General features: G+C 46.3%; 1 protein-coding gene across 11 annotated transcripts in view; it reads right to left on the reverse strand.

The window, feature by feature from the left end:
* The window catches only part of RGS8 (regulator of G protein signaling 8), a 171,967-nt gene that overhangs the window by 63,884 nt on the left and 88,012 nt on the right, over positions 1-20,071 (reverse strand). For 4 of the 11 annotated variants that reach the window (XM_045452602.1, XM_045452606.1, XM_045452604.1 and 1 more), the window contains one exon: positions 1,164-1,237. In XM_045452602.1, coding sequence (XP_045308558.1) covers positions 1,164-1,237 — 74 coding nt within the window. The other 7 variants (XM_045452601.1, XM_045452600.1, XM_045452599.1 and 4 more) reach the window with 7 other exon arrangements.

The raw sequence follows: 20,071 nt of genomic DNA on the forward strand, positions 1-20,071 counted from the left end.
AAATGACAGGAAGAAACACGTGAAGAGAGCAGCCTATCCATAAAGGGCTCCCCCGGGGAACCCTGACACCAAACATAGAATCCATTTTAAAAGAAACCTAATTTAGATAGATAAGGTCCCCACTCGATCTTACTCCATGTAAGTTATTTTGATATTACACGGAACATTTCAACAAATACTTTTTGAAATACCGTCTCGAATAATACTATAATTAATAAAATTAAAAGACTGCTTTAAAACTAAAAAATAAATAAATAAAACCAGTTAGACTTTGTGTAAAAGCTCATCCCCAGGCGACTGAGCTTAGATCATGTTCCCTGCCAGTGAGGACGTCTCCTTCATCCTTGTCCTAATGGTGCGCACACCTGCCTGGCCAGAAGTCAGGAAATCGAAGCTCTTTGCAGCCTTAAGGTTCTCCTACAGCTGCAAGAAATCACTGTTTGGGGCACCTCTGCCTCATTTCCTCCTGCTTATGGGAAACAGCCACAGAGGACGGGAAGCCTGTGCCAGGGACCTTCATTACTCTGGTGCTGAACAGAAGCAGGGACTGCTCCCCACGTACATGGCAGGCAAGGTCATTGGGGGCAGGTGTTACCAGGCCTCCGGTCACTGCCTTGCCTCTCTTCCCGTTCCCACTGCTAGCTCCTACTGGCTTGCTGGGACTGCTTCCATGCCTGCCTCTCTCCCTTCCAAATCCAGCACTGCCCACCACTGCCCCTCGGACCTTCCACCATCCCTTTACTCAGCTCAGCCTTGGATTCGATTAAATAAGAATCTACAGGACACTCTGGCCCCCGCTGCCTCCTTCACCCCAGCACCTTGGGACTCTAATTCCATTTAGCCCTTGACTTCTAGGGGACAGAATTCGGGGTTACCAGAGCCCAGACAGGCCTGCGGCAATGTGCCCTCTTAGGTGGACACCAAGTTACAGGTGACTCTGAGGCGGACAGGATGGGACATAATAGAAAGAGAGGATACTCAAGGAAAAAACAAAGGTTAAAAGCAAAGAGCAACGATTTTTAAAGAGGGGAAGAGAAACGAAGAGTCTCAGCAGGGAGAAAGCAATCAATATGCATGGAGAGGCAGGTTAATTAAATATGGATAATGCAATCAGCCCACATGGGCACCTTGAGAGGAAAGAGAAAAGCAAAAGCCATACTCACTGTCTTTGACCGGTCCTCATGGCCTGCAGGTCTTTGCCAACTGGATGGTCAGAGAGGCTGCAGGCTAAGGAGTTCTGGGGAAAGAGTAGATCTTTCTTTTAGCAGTCAGATCCTCGGTGGGTGAAGAACATGTGTGCATGGATGCACAGGCACACTCGTGCGTGCACACACATATATACACACGCATGCACGCACAACACACCTCCCACCACTCGAGCCGGGCAGCAGGCGGCCCCGCTGAAAGCTCTTCTCTCTGCTTGTCACATCCAGTAAATACTGAAGCAGCCTACACCCAGCGGGCGGCGGCTCAGCTCCCGGGCACAGTCTGCACGCCCATCCTCATTGGCAGGATGCAGGAGGTGCCCCTGAACAGAGCTCGCCTGGCACTCCTCCCGTACCTTCCTCTTCAGCCTCACTAACCTGCTTCCCTGCTCCTCTGGCTGCAGCTCAGGGAGAAGTCCCCACAGCCCAAAGCTGCCTCCCTCTGCACCCAGAGGCTGTGCAGGGGGCAGCGAAGCCGTAGGTATTAACTCTTTCCGGCCACCAATGAGCTGAAAATCAAGTGTCCAGGGGGCCCTCTTCTAATGAGCTCTGCTGCTGGCTGAAGGCTGGTTGCTGCTCAGGGAGCAGGGAGCATAAAGATCTTGCCCCAGACAGCTGCTGACAGCAGGAGCCAAGCCGAATCAAATCTCCTAATGAGCCAGGAGGAGGGGGGCTGTCTTGCTGGGTGTGATGTGATGTGATAAATGCAGAGAGCAAGAAAGCTACGGGGCAGGTCACACATCTAAATTCCACCCCCTTCCTCCCAATTTCTATTGTGCTTCACTACCAAGCCAAACCACACAGCCCTGAAATTACCCCCTCTGCCACATCTCAGCTGTCCCCCTTACTCTACGAAGGCACTTCTCCCCCGTCTGTCTCTACTCCCACCCCCCAGCACCAAACACACCATCACTCCTGACTTCTTAATGAGAAATTTCCACCTCTTCTGCCTCCTTAAAACATGTATATTTCCAATTCTGCTGGCTTTTCCTACAGTGGAAATTCACCTCTCTCCCTCATCCATCACCTAGCAACTTCCCCCTACTTGCATTTGTTATGGAGTGAGACTTTTCCCTTTGTTCTGCCCAATCTGCACATTATCCCTATTTTTCTGTCTTCTGCATTTTTTGTCCTTCCAAACCACCTTACCCACATGGACCTTCACACTGTCTGGTTCAGTTCCAGAAGGAGGACTCCCTCTTCCTGCCTTCCTGCTTGCCCTAGTACAGAAGTTCTCTGAGTATCCACACACCCCCCCCCCCACCACCCTCCACCAGCAGCTGTCAGCATCACCTGGGAATGTGTTAGAAATGCAAATTCTCAGGCCCAACCCCCAGACCTACAGAATCAGAAGCCCAGGGGATGGAACCCACTCTCCCAGGTGATTCTGATGCATGCTAAAGTTTGCAAACTGCTACCCTGGGACAAAGCTGACCTTCTCCACATTCTACTCTAGTCTCTAAGGCTGGATCTCCTGCTCCCACTCAGGAACTAGCTCCAAGCGTACCGAACCTTTGCCGCAAGTCATATCGGACACCTAGAAGGCAGCATTTGCTACAGGCAGCAGAAATCTCTATGGAAGGTGATGGCTTTACAATAAAAATATTAGATTCCATTTGTTTAACCTTTCATAATGTGGAAAGCATGTTCGTGTATTGTTTCTCAACAATCCTATTCCATAGTCAGAGTATTAATCTCCCCAAGTTACAGATGAGAAGATTGAGGCTAGAAAAGGTAGCATGCCTTTTTCTAAGTGACACAACACGTCAGGGGCAACTCAAGGACCAGACTTGTTTTCTTAGAACTCTTACAGCAGAGCTTTCCCTACTACGTCACGCTGGGACCGAATTCCTGGCAGGTCTGTTGGTGCAGAACCCATATTCTCGCAGTGATAGGAGTATGCCTCAAGCACACACTGACGACAGGATGAAATAAAAAGTCTGATGCTGCCTCCACAGTGACTCATTGTCTCTCTCTGGAAATGTCCACAGTGTGCCTCTGTTAGGTAAATGGAACTTCATGTTATAAAATGAGATGCAAGAGAAATGTTTTCCATTCCTCAAAGCCCCTGTCTTGAACCCTGACGCTACCTGGGGTTTAGAATTTAAGCATAGGGGGTGCCTGGGTGGCTAAGTTGGTTGAGCGTCTGACTCTTGGTTTCGGCTCAGGTCCTGATCTTGCGGCTTCGGGGGTTCAAGCCCCGCATCACACACACTCCATGCTGACAGCAAGGAGCCTGCTTGGGATTCTGTCTGTCTGTCTGTCTCTCTCTCTCTGCCCCTTCCCTGCTCTCTCTCTCTCTCTCTCTCTCTTGCTCTCTCTTGCAAAGCAAATAAATTTTTGAAAAAGAAAAAGAATTGAAGCATAAAGAGAATCCTTTGCTTCTAGACATCTTCTTGATACATTGCAACTGTAAGAAACAGGTTCACATGTAAACTGTGAATACGGCCCATTGATAAGCACTTCCCCAATCCAAGAGAAGTTATTCCACAAGGTGGATCCTCCCCGATTCCATGCATACAGCCTTTTTTTAACAAGCACTCAGTATGTGCCAGACATTGTGCTCAACGTTGCACCGCTGCTGTCTTATTTAACTCTCACAACAAACTTACAAGGCTGACATTTTTATCGTCCCCATTTTACAGATGGAGAAACAGAGACAAGTCACTTAAAAGTGGCAGAGCTGGTGCCTGATACCAAACTTCCTTTTTCCAACCTTTGCTATGCCCCTTGCTTTTAACACAAAGGTAGTATCATCATGGGACTCCTCTTCTGGTGCTAAAATTGTGAGATAAAGGCCTCCTCCAAGTCCCAGGCTGCCCCATCTGGCATCCAGGATTGAAAGGCACTGAGGAGTTAGGGCAGGACTGCAGATGGGCCCAAGTCTCACGTGAGGGCTGACTAGTATTAACTTGGCATCATAATCTTCAATTAGCCATTGGAGAAATGATATAGTCCTAGGAAGTCAATAAGCCAACCCAAGTGTTTAAGGAAAGATAGAATCATTAATAAAAATTTAAGGAACAGCAGGAATATAAAGAGCCAGGACATGCATCTAACATGAGTAAAAAGAAAAAATTAGGGGCACCTGGGTGGCTTGACCAGTTAAGCCTCTGACTCTTGATCTCGGCTCAGGTCATAATCTCACGGTTTGTGGGTTTGAGCCCCTCATCAGGTTCTATGCTTACAGCACGGATCCTACTTAGGATTCTCTCTCTCTCTCTCTCTCTCTCTCTAAGTAAATAAATAAACTTAAAAAAAAAAAAAAGAAAAATGAAAACTAGTCCAAACTTTTTTTTTTAACCCAAACATTCCTAAACATCAAAGTGTAACTACACCATACCCTAGTTTGAGAAGCACAGACCTAGTACAGGGTCCCTCTCAGGGGAGGACTCTAACTTAATCTTTCTTCCTATAGAGGCAGGTACACTAGGCATTCCAGCGGGGGCAGGGCGGGGGGCTCAGCAGAGCGGAGGGGGTCCACATTTGGGCATGGTCTCCTCTCCTGAAGGAGAGAGACAGGGAAGGGCACGCAGGGAGGGGTAGTAGTGACAAAGGCACTCACCTACTTGCACTGTTTCCCCGGGGTTAGAGCCCTGGCCCAGGAATACAGAGCCCTGGATTCTCTTCTGGTCACTGCTCCTGAGTTGCTGGCTGCAGACTCGGCATAGGACATCTCAGCCCGGACACAGGGTTTTTCCCAGGAAAACAGGCATCACAAGCCCTGCTCTCACTCTGAGTTTCTCACTCTTCCCTGCCCCTCTCAGCTCTTCTCCCTCTCCGTTTGTTCCTCCTGGGAAACCCAACCTCTGGCAACCGTGCTTCAGTCCTGCCTCTTTTCCAGAGGACAGCCAGACAACTCCATCCCCCTCAGACTCTGCAGATGCAACTGTGTCCGAAACAACCTCCTTTCCCTCCAAATCCTCCCTTCCTGCTGGGCTCCCTATGCTTGCTCATGACAGTGCTCTGCCCTAGCCCCAGGGTAGTGAGTATAGGTATTTCTGGCTTCTTTTTCTCTTGCCCCGTTGAACTGATTTTTAAAACTTCTCATTACATTTCTGAACTATTTCTTAACTTTATCCCCTCTCATTCATTGACACTGCCGTTCAGAGGTCATTGGGCACCCAGCTTGGTGCATTCCTCTTCCACTCCCTCCTAAGTAGCTGATCTTCCTGCCCCCATTTCGTTGCCTCCCCCCAACCCCCATAAACCTCATGGCTCACTACACTACCACCAAAGTGACCCACTGAACAGTACCATAAAGTGAATCGTCTCTATAGTCATTTTCGATGGGCTTCATTGTGGCAACATGTCCTACCTGACATCCTGACAATTTGGTCCCATTTGCCTATCCGGTCTTGTATCCCATTGTGCACACACACGTGCCTGATTCCTCTGCTGCCTCCTCTGCCCAGAATGTTCCCCCACACCCTGGATCTACCCTCTTAACTCCCAGTTCCTTCTCTCAACCCAATACCTCCAAAATAAAAATTCTCCTTTCCAAAGCTTTTTCAGAACACCCTCAATCAGAAGAGGAATCCCTCCATCCCAACACCACCACATTGCCGTGTGACTCTGACAGCCCCCATCACAGTCTATAGTTTATCCTTGTGATTTATGTTTTCCGATCCTCCCAAATGACTACGTGTTCCACAAAGACAGACTCTGACTTACTCCCCTTGCTTTCAATTCTCATTGCCTCGTCTGAAGCAGGTGTTTAATAAATGTCAGCTGGATTTGATTTTGAGCTCATAAAAAAAAAAATTCTGAAAAATCACCGAGGATTCCTTATGGCGCAAACACTTTGGACTACCACAGTCTCAGGGTCAAGACTGCAGTCAGCCTAACGCTAACGACGCTCAGGGGCAGCAGCATGGGTATTTGCGAACTATTGTTCCCAACAGTGCAGTCAGGGCAGGGTGGAATTAATCAAGAGCAAAAGGAGCACCTGGCATTGTCACACAGGCCACAAAAATGTAATTAAATTGAAGATAAAGGGAATTACAGTCTGCAATATAATATTTTTAAAAGCCATGTTAGTAGAGGAGGAGGTTTACTGCCAAATGCCCCCTGTGTGTTTATTTAATCAACATACCACCTAAGACAGTGCCACATTAAAAGCTTTTAATGAAACAGTCATTCAGATATTAGATTTGAATTCTGGTCAGCATGCTAAAGCTCTTCCACAAATCTTTTAAAAGCAATTTCCACTCTGTAGCTTCCTAGTAACAGCAGAAACATGAATCAACATATGCTGCATTGATTTCGGGTTTCCATGGAGACTGGAAGGACACAGGGAAGGGAAGGACAGAAAGAGGCCACTCGGCCCAAAATTCTACTTAAAAAAAAAATACGTCTCGATTTCATCCCTCTGAGTATTAGCAGCCTCATTTCCTGCTCATCAGTTCAAGCATCCAGATATTTAATTTGTAATAAGTCTGCTCAACTTCTCACGAGGAATATCAGAGGGGATGCGGAAAGAAGTCAGCAGTCAAAGGTGTGGGCCCATGGGGTTTGCACAGAGACCCGAACGAGCACAGGATCTGGAATGAGAAGAAAAGACCTCTGGTCCTAACTCTGCGTTAACTAGCTCCATGACACTCACTACCCTAACTAGCTATGTGGTCACTAACATCATGAAGATAAAGGGAATTACTGTCTGCAATATAATATTTTTTAAAAGCCATGGTAGTAGAGGAGGAGGTTTATTGCCAAATGCCCCGTGTGTTTATTTAATCAACAGAGCTTTGAATTTTGATTTCTTCGCCCATAAAACACAAATGAACTGTCCTGTTTATTTTTCAGAGTGGCTATAAGAAAGAAAAGGATCCTATAAAAAGGATGTGGGACGGAAGATGCCTTGCAAATTCTAGTCCACTGTATGCCCTACCACAGATGGTCCCCGATTTATGATGGGTCCACCTGAGATTGTTCCCCTTATGACTGTGTGACTTTGCTGTGGTGAGAAAGGGACACACATTAAGTGGAGACCAGACTTCGTGTTTTGCATTCTGCTCTTTTTCTCAGGCTGGTGATACGTGGTAGGATGCTTGCTCATGATCCTGCACAGCAGCAGCCGCGAGATCACAAGAGTCAACAACTAACACCCTTACAACCAACCTGTATGCTTACAACCATCCCGTGTTTCACTTTCAGTGCAGTACTCAATACATTACATGAGATGTTCGACACTTGATTACAAAATGGGCTTTGTGTTGGATGATTTTGCCCAACTGTAGCTAAAGTAAGTGTTCAGAGCATGTTTAAGGTAGCCCAGGCTAAGCTATGAAGTTCGGTAGGTTAGATGTATCAAATGCATTTTTGCCTTAGGATATTTTCAACTTATGATCAGTTTATCAGGACATAACCCCATCATAAGTCAAGGAAAATCTGTATTATACTTGGTGATACTCTGGACTTCTCTTTAAATAGAATTTTGCCAGGGGTGTCTGGGTGGCTCAGTCAGTTAAGCATCCGACTTCGGCTCAGGTCACGCTGAGGCTCAGGTCACGTAATCGCTGATATACGTCTTTTTAAAAAAATCGCTGAGTATACTGACCTGGAAAAAAGAAAAGTGGGTTGGGGGCGCCTGGGTGGCTCAGTCGGTTAAGCGGCCCACTTCGGCTCAGGTCACGATCTCGCGGTCCGTGAGTTCGAGCCCCGTGTCGGGCTCTGTGCTGACAGCTCAGAGCCTGGAGCCTGTTTCAGATTCTGTGTCTCCCTCTCTCTGACCCTCCCCTGTTCATGCTCTGTCTCTCCCTATCTCAAAAATAAATAAAAACGTTAAAAAATTTAAAAAAAAAAAAAAAAAAGAAAAGTGGGTTGGACAGGCCTGAGTTTCAATCCCTACTCTGTAATTTTCCAGATCTGTGACTATGGGCACGTTACTCCTCCTGAGTCGTTTTCATCACAGGTAGAATGAAGATAACAGTACCAAAGCGGTAGGCTTATTAGAGGATTGTTACATGGATTAACCGAGTGGCTCAAGCAATGCTTGGCAAACGGCAAACGGTAAATGAGTGTGTAATGTGAGCCACGATCATTAGCCGTCTCGTCTGTTTTGTCATCTGTAAAATGGGAATTAGGATTCTTACTACTTCCCTACTTCACATAGGGGATTACTTGGATAACATCTGCCCACCATTTGATAAACTGTTCGGGAAAATGCCCTAAATGAATACAACATTGTTATTAAAAGATTCATGTGTACTACCTGCTAACCGAGGTGACACAAAAATGTATGAAACACGTTTGTGAGGCTTTTCAAGCGTCTTGGTGGGTAGGGGGTTACACGTGTCTCTGGTACCTTTTTCATTCTCTTTTGTTCCTCTTGAGCTCTCATGTGTCTCCTTACCACTCACTGCAGCCTTTTCTGTCCTCTTTTCTTTATTCACTATTGTTATGCTTCTCCTTTTAAGTGTATCTAGAAGGAATTTTAAAATTAAACTTCAGAAACTTTGGAGTCTAATGCAATTGTTCCTTAGGCCTCCTAAAATTAAATGGTACACCAACATGGGGCAAAATGACACAAAATGAGATGTTATAGGGATTTTAGGAATTATAGGACTGTTCTTCCAACAATGGTCACCAGTGTTAGATGTGTGCATGTGTGTGCGTGTGTGTCCACACACACACACACACACACATACACACACACATATCTATCTATCTATCAACCAAATGCAATATGTGGAGTTTATTTTGGACCCTGATTCAAATTTAAAACCATAAAATATTACAAGAAATTTAAGCACTGATTAGATATTGATATTAATGTGATATTGAGGGGTTTTTTTTCTTAAGCAACTTATTATATAGAGATACATTCTGAAATATTTAGAGTTGAAATAATATGTTATCTGGGAATTGCTTCAAAATCATTTAGTGGGAGTGCAGGGTGTTGAAGCTGGGAGGTTATACACAGGTGTTCACTGTTCTATTCTCTTGTGTATATTTAAAATTGTGCATAAAACTGTTTTAAATAGTGTGACCACTGACAATATATGCTTCAGTAAAATAAGCCTATGAAGTGTAAACTATTAGTGCAAGAAAACTGAAATATAGAAAGAGGCAATTTGAATAGGAATTGATTTCCGGTATTGTAAGTTTTCTTTCCCACGAATAAATCCATTTTCAGAAAAACCTTTTATTTGACTTCTATGGAGCAGTTGCCAAAATTCATAGAGGTTTCGAGGGGGTATGAGTCTTTGTTATCACCTACAGAAAGTAAACTTTAAAGACTTTGCCCAAGGTCACATTTCGTAAGGCATGGTCAGAACTCCAGCCCAGAGCTCCTGGGGTGGAATCCCGCCATATCCTTTCTTCCCACTGCTGATCTGCCCATCTCCACATCCAGAATCCAGGACGGTAAGTAAGTCTTGGATCAGGATACAAATGACGACCTGTGTGCTTACCTCCCCAACCTTCTTCGTTCCTATTGTAACCTCAGCCTCAAACAGTGAACTTGGCTTTTACAAACTAGCTTCCCATTGGCCAGCTGGCTTCCATGAAGGCAGCTGAAGGGTGGGAGTCCACAGTGGAGGCAAAGAGAGGGCTCATGCAACACACACAATCCTTCACACACCCCTACCCTGATCTCCTGGTTCACCAAGATAATTGAGGCCTCAGATATGAAGTATCTCAAGCCCTTTCCCTGTCTCATCCCCTGTGATTCTAGCCACACTTACACACAACTTTCCTTCCTTCCCACCATTCATGGATGTATCTACTCAAGGTAAATCCTTCCTCCTGTGGCCCTGAGCCCCTCCTTCCCATCTGCCCTGCTTTATCAACCCTGTACCTTTATTCTTTCCTTCTCCCATGTTATTCTATACTTATAAATAAAAATACTCTTTCATTACAAAAATATTCTCCCCTGGGGTGGGAGGTTCCTCCTTTTGTCAGCAAAGCTCCCTGAAAGAATTTCCTGTTTCCCCACTTCCTATCCCTTCCTCCATCCTTTGCAGTTTGGTTTCCATCCCTACCGCTCCCTTGAAAGAGCAACTTCCATATTGTGAGGTTCAGTGGTCCATGGTCCTTGTCCTCATGGACCTCTGGGTGCATTTGCCATGGTGGCGATTTAGTTTTGGCACCTCCACCCCCTCGACCTCCTTGGTCTCCTTTGCTGGCTCCTCCTCTGCCCACTCCATAATGCTGACATTCTCCTGCCCTCTAACCTTGGTTTCCTGCTCTTCTCTCTTTAAATGCTCCTTGGGCAATCTCATCCTTGCCTGTAGTCCCAACTACATTGGGTATACTGACCACTTCTGAATATTTTCCTCTAATTCCGGTCACTCTTCCAATCATATAGATTCTTTACAGCCCATGGGTTGCTGGACATACCTGTCAGGTATCCCACAGGCACAACAAATAAAAATATGTCTAATAATTAACCATATCATAGCCCCTTCTTCTCCTGACCCATTTTATCCCCCACCCCACCCCCATCACCTTACATACACATACAAATCTTCCTCTGGAATTCCTGGTCTCAGTTTCTGACACCACCAACCACTGAGTAACTCAAGCCAGAAATAAGGAAGTAATTAGACACTACTCCCTTTTCTCTTATCTCCTATAGTCAACCAATTACCAGATCATACTGATCAAATCTCCCTCATCATTTTCACATCTGTCCCCTCCTCTCCATCCTTACTAGTACTGCCCTGCTACATGTCCCACTTGTTCATCCCTGGTTCTTGTCCTCGTTGTCTTTGGTGTCTGTGATCAACCTACCCCCCTTAACTTCAGCTCCATTTTGCAGCCATAGTAACCAGTTTAAATCACAAATATGACTACATTCTCTTCTCCTCACAACCTATAAGCCCCCTGGCCTATGGATAAAGTTAAACATCCTAACACATGAGCTCCCCAAGAGCTGGGTCCCACCTGCCTCGAGGGCCACCCACCACTCCCCTGGTTTGTTTTTCATGCTCCAATGACTCCGTGTGGTTCACAGTCTTGAGCGCATACCACAGGCTCCACATCTCTGGGCCTCGTTCATGCCTTCTCATCCTTCAAATTGCGCTTCAGGACCACTTCCTCCAAGCAGCCTCCCCTGCACACCCAGATTCCATAAGTGCCCCACCACGTGCTCCCAGACATGCTTCTGTGTATCAGAACATGGCCTGATCTGGTGCCTGCAACTCTCTTCTACTAATCAGACTCTTAGGTTCATCAAGGGCAGGAAAGTGTATTCATTCATTCATTCATTCATCCATTTATTCAACTAACATTGAGGCATTTCCTGTGTGCCAAACAATGTACCAGGCAGAGTACATTACCTGTGCACATTATGTAAGTGAAAGCTGTATTTTCCATCTCTATATCTCCAACACCACGTACAGTGCCTGGCACCAAGAAGATGCTCAATAAACATTTGCTGAACCAGCCAGCAGACAAGTGAGTGAGACCACGTACAGAGTCATAGAAATGGTACAGGCTCCAGGATCTGGTGACAAGGGTTCACGTTCCAACTCTGCCCATTCATTGTTGGGTCATCTTGGCTGAAGACCTTGCTTTCTATCTATGAAATCAGAATTACTAAGGCAATGCCAATCTCCTGTTTTACTGTAAGAATTCAGTGGGATATGTAAGCAAACATGGATTGTACATTATTTAGTCTCATGAAAACATGAAGTCACACTGACGGTGTCAGTCACAGAGAGCAGAGGCCCAACACCAAATGGGTGTGGGGATGGAGGCTGCAGAGGAAGGGGCAGCAGGCCAGAGAGAGAGCAGCAGCAGGACCTAGTTTTCAAAGCCCTGGGGCTGTGATGTAAGCACGAGGGACTGCCACAACTGAAATGTGGCTCTCTCCTCCTATCCTGTGGTGCCAGGGCGCTGGCTATCAATCTCTTCCCCTCCTTAGGCAGTAACAAAAGCTTTACCATTTGCCATCAGGGTCTACAGCTGTGGGCAGAAGGCAGCTTCGGCCCTCTCCCCTCCTCTGAATATAAAACAAGCTGTTTCTAATCCTCCATTTTCAATGACTTCAGCCAATGGCTTTCACCAGCTCCATTCTGGCCAGCCACTTAGAGTCACGCGAAAAGGAAACTCCTCATAGCCATCAGACCAGGGTTGGGCTCTGGTGCAGCAACAGTGGTAGAAATCAGTGGAGTGGAGCCCCGGCCTCCTCCAGGGACAGCTCTCCCACTGGGATCTGCTCCTACCTTCACAGAGCCCTCAGGCAAAGGAGGCAACTTGCTTTTGAGCCTGTGCTGGGCGCACATTAACGTCCGCGCTGGGGGCAGGAGGAGGCCCCAGGGCTGTGTGAGTGCACTCTGATGCACAAAGATGCCGAGCAGATTCTAACACTTTTCCTTGAGAGACAAGGCCTGGTCGGAAGAGGCCCTCTTCCTTCTAGGACCTTTTGTTGAAAAATTCAGAAGCCTGTTGGAAATTCCATACACAGCACACTAACAAAGGACCCGATGAGAAGGCTGAAGCTTCCTGGCCAGTGAAAAACATCCTAATCCCTGAGGCGCAGATGGGGAGCAAAGGAGCACTTCTAGCATCTCTGGAGGTGTAGATGTTTGGACCAAGAGGAAATAAAAAAGCACAAAACAGTCTGGGATAGGATGGGCAACACAAAAAGTCTAAGCCATGAAGCCATCACACAAAACAAAGCTTACATTTATGTGGCACAATCACAACCTACAAATTGCTTTCACTTCTCTGGCTGAATTTGATCAGTTCTTAACCTCCTAGCCTCAATATGCTCTGGGAAGTCGAGAGGATTAAACAGCATCATGTAGGGAAATTACCTAGCAAAGGTGTCTGGCACATCTTGGTAGCTGGGAGCTACCATTATTCCTTCTAGTGGATCTCACAAAAACCTTTGGAAGTAAGCTGGGTGTTGATTATTGTGCCCATTTTGCAGACTACAGAAGCAAAGTTGTTCAGTAGCCCTGAGTGAAGGGCCCATGGTAATTCCATTAATGGCCCTAGGGAGACTTGAACCCAGGACCACCAGGGCTTTCCCTACTCTATACAACACTTCAGCGTGAATAGATCTTCATCACTGAGATCCACGTTTGGAAGCTTTTGTTAATGGAACTATGATGGGATTTGCTCAGCCATCCATCCACAATCTCACTCACTCCCCTAGGAGTACCTGGCATTTGTGAAATGGCTATCGTAGCTAAGGAACCATGATCTTCAGGTCAGAATTAACCGACCCATGAAAGAAAGACCTTGGCTTCAGTATCAGACTTAAGCCAACCAGACACATATTATGAGAAAGTTTTCCGATTCTTTGTGTATTAGGCACTGGGTGAAATTTTTTTTTTTAAGTGACTAATGGAGCCGGTCCCCAGGGGTGGCTTAGTGACGCCTGGACACGGGGGACTACAGGGCTGTCTACATACTCTAATAGCCCTGTTCACCCCAGGCCCATGGACCTTCTCTAGGAAACCTACTCTAAGGACTGAGAAGAGAGCAAATGGTTAACAAAAACTAGTTTACAGGACTGATTCAGTGCTCATGGGGCTATCACTCCCAAAATAACAGCCATCGATAGCATAATATCACATTGCATGTTTACAGCTCTGAGCTTTTCCCAAACACTTATATGATCCCAGGATCACAGCTATCTCATTCCCCTACTTTCCAGCACCTCCTCCATCTTCCAAGAAAACCCTGAAGTTTTCCAAATCTGTAGGAACAAATAATCCAAAAAACAACCCACACTGCAGGATGCAGCAGGTTTTCCTTCTTATTTCATTACTTTGAAAGCACCCCAAGATCAGGACTTAGAAGGACCTGAAAGCCAGATTTTCAGGATGTGTGTGAAACAATGGATTGACACTGAGTGGCTCTAACACAGAAACAGAAAAACCACTCTCCTCCTCCACACCTCCCAAAAGTCACTACCGAGACAGCCCTGAGAAGCACCCATTTAGCTGATGCCAGGGACTCATCACCTCCTATAAGTGGCAACTATGCCCTCAATTCACTGCTTAGCAGTTGGTGATCTGCCAAAAAAAAAAAAAACCAAAAAAAACAAAAAAAAAAAAAACACAAAAGAACAAAAAAACAAAACAAAACAAAAACCCAGTAGCTATGTATGATGATGGATATTAACTACATTTATTGTGGCAATCACTTTGCAATACATACACAAACCAAATCATTGTGTTGTACACCTGAAACTAATATAATGGTACATGGCAATTATATCTCAGTTAAAACAAAAACAAAAACAAAAAACCTTGTCCCAGCAAGTCTAGTTTTAAGAATATGTTCAAGCAAACAACCAGAATGTGAGCAAAATTTTAATTATGATGTTATTCCAGCAATGTATATAATAATAAAACAAATTTAATTAATAAAAGAAAGAAATCAGTAACCTGCCGATGGATGTTAGTTACCTCAATGGTGGGAATCCTTTCGCCATGTATCTACCAGATCATCACATTGGACACTTTAAACATATCACAATTTTATTTGTTAATTCCACCTCAACAAAGCTGGGGAGAAAGATAACAACAGAAAAAACTGGTGACCTCCAATGTACCTTCATCTGCCTCCGACTCATTGTGATTGTGAATCCTGCACTGGAATGTGTCACCAGTGCTAGTCACCAGCAACACCGGGACCTGCACTTGGACGAAACAAAACAGATGCTGTGGGCAGCCAGACTGCTGTGCAGACGACCCACTTAAAACAGCAGCAGAAAAGACATGAATGGAGAGAAAAGAGGCAGTGCCACAGTCCTGATATCAACCCCCCCCCCCTCCGCCCAACAACGGATCTGAGCGAAGAAATGGCATCTCTTGGGACCAGGAAACAGGTTTCAGGGGGTATGAGGAGTTAGGACTGGGAAGAAAAAAAGAACACAAAAAAAGGACATTTGCAGCTTGGCACCCACTAAGTGGGAAGAATGGGCATATTCCTGCACTCTCGCTCCGGGCAAGGGTGACAGGCTTGCCCCCCTCTACAAAGCTCTGTGGCAGAATGAACGAGGACTGACAGGAGGGCAGTGCCTTTTCTGCCCTGCGGTGCCCTGCCCTTCTCAGCAAGACTTGTGGCCGGGGTTGGCCAGTCCAGGGATCCATCCAGGCCCTGCTGGAAGGAGCTGCTCTCTCTTACCTGTCTGGCAGTGGGCAGTGCCGCCGGGAAGGTGTGGCTGGCCCCGGCCCCAGCTGGGCATGGCTCGGTGAGGCCCTGAGTGACAGAGTCAGCCACCTCCTGGTACATGGGAGAGGGTGGCAGAGGGACACGGCCCACCTCACCTCTGCGCCCCTGGCAGAGCTGCTGCAACGTGCGGCTCCTACTCCCGCTCCTCTCCGCTCGCCCGCCCGCCAGGGCTTTGCATCTCATGAACGGGGAAAGAGCTGGCGGCAAGGGAAGGGGGTGGGGAGGCGGAGGGAGGGAGAGGGGCACTCTCACAGATGATGCGCACTGCCACGCCGAGTTGGGGGAGGACTGAAGACTGAAGCAGGATGCCACTGCCTGTGTTGTGTGGCTCTCCCGCTGACAGCTCATCACTGAGGGGCCGGCTGCTCTGGAGAATTCAGGGAGAGGCAGAGAGCAGGGGGGTGGCAGAAGGAGGAGGAGGAGGGAGGAGGGAGGAGATCCCCTGAGTTGCACAGAGGGGAAGGAGGTGAACTCGGGTAACTGGCATGGGGGAGAGAGGATGCACTGCCTTGGCTCAAAGACGGACCAGGCTGGAAACATCACTTGACTAGGTGGTGGGGGGGGAAAGATGAAGCACCATATTCCTAGCCTGCTGTCAAGGTTGTCTCCATCTCCTTCCGTGACCAACTGGCAAGGCCACTCTGCCTTAGGAATTTGGAATAGCTAGACACTTTAGACCAAGCACAGCTCCAACTTTCTCAAAGAGAAGGGAAAAGCTGGCAAGAAAGACTATAATGCATGAAACGTTTGGTGTCACACATCACTCTACACTGCAGGCAAGTCTGAGTGCCCCTCTGCCACCTGCCCAACCTGTGACCAGGAGGTTGCCGTGGCAAGAACAGGAGCAAAAGGGAGCACCCACCCAGAGGGGATGGAGCATGTCACATGACGCTTCTGTCTGTAAAGTTCCATTTGGATGGTCAGGAGCAAAATCTGCTGGGCAGCTTGGGCCAGTGCCTGGAGAAGCTTCTTAGCCTGAGGGCTAACCTGCAACATCTGATGCTAGAGTCTACCTGACCTGCCACTGACATGGGGCAGGTTCACTGCACAGGCCCCGGAGCTGACAGTCATCAGCTCTATTTACAACCACAGCAGAGGAAGAGGCTGACAGGAAAGAAAATAAACAAACAGTGGAAGCCGGAGAAGGACCAAAGGAAGCTGCAGCTGGGGAACACTCAGCAAGCTCAGCTAATGAGGGGAAGAGAGATCTCAAATAAGGGCCTTCTCCGGAGGGAGGGGACGGGATGCGGAGTGGGTGGAGAACCGGCATGCTGCAAATTTCCAGGGACTTGTCCATCCCTGGTGCAAGCTAGTGCTCTTCTTCAGGTCTGTCTCCAGAGTCCTGCCAAGCACTGCCCCAGATGACCCCTCGGGTATGGCGGACGGTCAGCACACTGCCTCTACAGATGGCCACAGTCACCATCTCACTGCTGCGTAAAAACATCACACCAATTCAACAAGATCAGGTCAATTCAGCCAGCCGTCATCGGAGCCTACTGTGTGTTGGGGGGACGCAAAGGTGACTAAGACAACCTAGTTCTGTCTCACGGGGTCCAGAAGGGAGACAGATTTAAATAAGTGACTCCAATGCATGGACATAAGTAAGCTCAAGACTCAGTGCCACCTCAACGCTGAGGGAGGACATGCCACCTGACAAATCACATACGTCCTCCCAGAGGAGGCCTCATCTGACCTGCACTTTGAAGATGACCTGTGGATTTTGACAAGCTTGAATTCAATGGGGGAGAACTCAAGGCAGAGGAACAGCCTGGGCAAAGGCGGAGTCTAAAGGTGCCTGGTGTGTTTGGAGCAGAAAGTGAAGCGGGATAGGAGGCCACCATGGAGGATGTGATTTAAGGGGTACATTGTGACCAGATAGGAAAAAAAAAAGCTTTAAATAAAAGAGTGTCATTTTCATGATCAGACCTGTGCTTTGAGAAGACACATTTGAGTGATGAGGGACTGGGAGAGAGGGAATCCAATCAAGGTTATGTTGTAAATCCCTAGGCGAGAGGATGAGAACCAAAATGAAACAGTGCACCTGAGAGGAAAGAACAAAGTACAGAGATTTGGGAAGGCTGGATTGGCAGGGCTCGATCTCATGTGAGGGACTAAGGGGGGGTGTTCAGAACAGGAGAGGGTGGGAAGGAGTTGAGAATGGACCTACAATCAGTTTGCTAGGGGACCTCAGTCCTACAACTGCAAGGAACTGAATGCAGCTAAAAAACCCAAATGAGTGAGGAAACAGGTCCTTCCCTAGAGCCTCCAGAAAGGAACGCAGCCCTGTCAACACCTTGGTTTTTATCCCAGTGAGGCTCATGTCAGACTTTCTGGCTACAAGACCATTGGGATATAGTTTGTGATCATTTGTTATGACGACAGCAGAAAATAATATACAGAGGCTGTCCTTGGTTGTAGTTAGGACATTTCTTGCATAATATAGACGTACAGAAACAGTTGAAGAACCAAAATCAGAAATTAGATAACCTCTGCTTTTGGACATCTGGGTGGCTCAGTTGCTTAAGCATCCGGCTCTTGATTTCTGCTCAGGTCATGGTCTTGTGGTTCATGAGTTTGAGCCCCACATCAGGCTCTGCACTGATAGCTCAGAGCCTGCTTGGGATTCTCTCTCTCTCTGTCTCTCAGTCTCTCTCTCTCTCTCTCTCTTTCTGTCCCTTCCCCCACTTGTGCACTCTCACATGTGCAAAATAAATAAATAAACTTTAAAACAAAACAAACCTCTGCCTTTCACTGAAGTGTAAGTTCTAAATATCTCCCTTAGAGTATATCACTCTCACACATACACACACACACACATATGCATGCACACACACACACACATCCCATAAATGAATGTCTGAGCTCAGTCTTAAATGATTTGTTAGGCTCCCTCCCTTTCTCAGGCATATTCTACTTCCAGCAAAAGTGGCTGTGTCTCTCTGATTGATTAGCCATTGTTGAGGAAGGCTTCCTTTGTTCTCTCATATAGTATCACCTGTCATAGGGAACCTAGTCAATGCTTAAGGTTTAAGAGAAGGAAAGGAGGAAGGGGACCACCTCCTTTATCAGCAGAAGAGAACCTCTGGCAATGAGAAAGCAGAACCTGACAACCTGAAGAAAAAAAAAGGAAACAAAAACAGGAAGAAAATCCAAATAACCCAGTCCCAGGGTAGGAAGGAGATTCCAAATAGAAAGAAAATAGAATAGACGAATGGACAGATAGATAGATACAGTTAATTAAAGGAACAAAGAAAGCTGAACCCTACCATATGGACCAATTTATATATCTATCTGTCAGAGTTCAATCCTCTCTATACGTGGGTGCATGTGGGCACAGGCCTGCATGTGTTTATGTGCAAACACACACATGAGCATCACTCACAGAGATTGAAACTTGCAAGTATCCAAAGGCTATTTATAGAGAATAGAATTTATACCTATCCAGGAATTCAGCTCTCAACCAAGTTATTCTGTAGGAAGTCTGAATTATCCTTCAATTATACCCACTTCTCCCCTATCCCCATTTCCATAGGCAGCAAATGGAAATGGTCAAGAACATGGATTGTGGCAAGTTAAGAACAGGTACTCTGTACACAAATTCCAATTCTGCCACTTACCAGTTTTGTGACCTCAAGCACATCACTTAACCTTTCTGTGATCCAACTTTTCTTTTTTCTGTAAAACAGGGATACCCATAGCACCTGCCTTATAGGGATGTTATGAACATTAATGAGTTTATACGTAAGCAGCCTTAGACTACTAATGGATATCCCATCTACCCGCTCAGGATCAATGTCCCCCTTGATTCCTCATAACATCCTATACTTACCCGTGTGTGTGTGTTTCATTATCTGGTTTCTCATCTGTGTATTCCCATTAGACTATAAACTCCATGAAGGCAGAAACTATATCTTGTTTCACTTTGCTTTCCTCACCTCATCCCATGTGCTCAAAAAATCAAAGATGAAATGGAGCTTTCTTTCTTACCTAAGATTAAATTCCCGGGGTACAGGCATAGATGTTTCAAATATTTGCCAGTGCCCAGCTCCTGCAGCCTCTGTGGAGATGTGAGGAAATCTCCACAAGCTTACTGGATGAATAGAAACATGTGATCTAGTCACCACTATGGTACCAATCGACAACCAGTCAACTGCCAGACTTGTGAGTGAGGTCATACTAGATAACCCAGCCAATAGTCAATCCACCAGCTGACTCTGGACACATGAACAACATTAGCAAAGCCAACCCAATCAGGATTGTCCAAATAACTTACATCATTAGGACCTTAATATATGTTTGTTGTTTTAAGCCAAGAAGTTTTAGAATGTTTTGTTACACAGCAAAAGCTCAGATACATCATTGAGTAGCCCAGATTTTGAAGCCCATTCTGGGTACTTCTAGCTCCACTCCCTGAACACCATTTTCATCGTAACTGCCCAACTTTATTTCTGACATTAAAGAGCAAAACTGACATAGGTAAATCAATGAAACCCAGGCTTTATGAGAAAGTCAATTTGTGTTTGTTTCTTCTGAAACCTTGGACAACCTTTCTTAGCCTCAGGATGGTAAATATTTTTTCAGGGTGGTTAAATTGTTCTTGTATATAATAGGTATGTTCATCTACCCACCTATAATGGCACAGTCCACTTATCAAACACAGCTTTGAAAGTTAACTTCATGCAGGCTATTTTGCCTAAGTGTCTAATTTTCCTACAGGAATTGCTTAC

This window comes from Leopardus geoffroyi, chromosome C3, assembly GCF_018350155.1.
Source record: "Leopardus geoffroyi isolate Oge1 chromosome C3, O.geoffroyi_Oge1_pat1.0, whole genome shotgun sequence".
Classification (NCBI taxonomy): Eukaryota; Metazoa; Chordata; class Mammalia; order Carnivora; family Felidae; genus Leopardus; species Leopardus geoffroyi.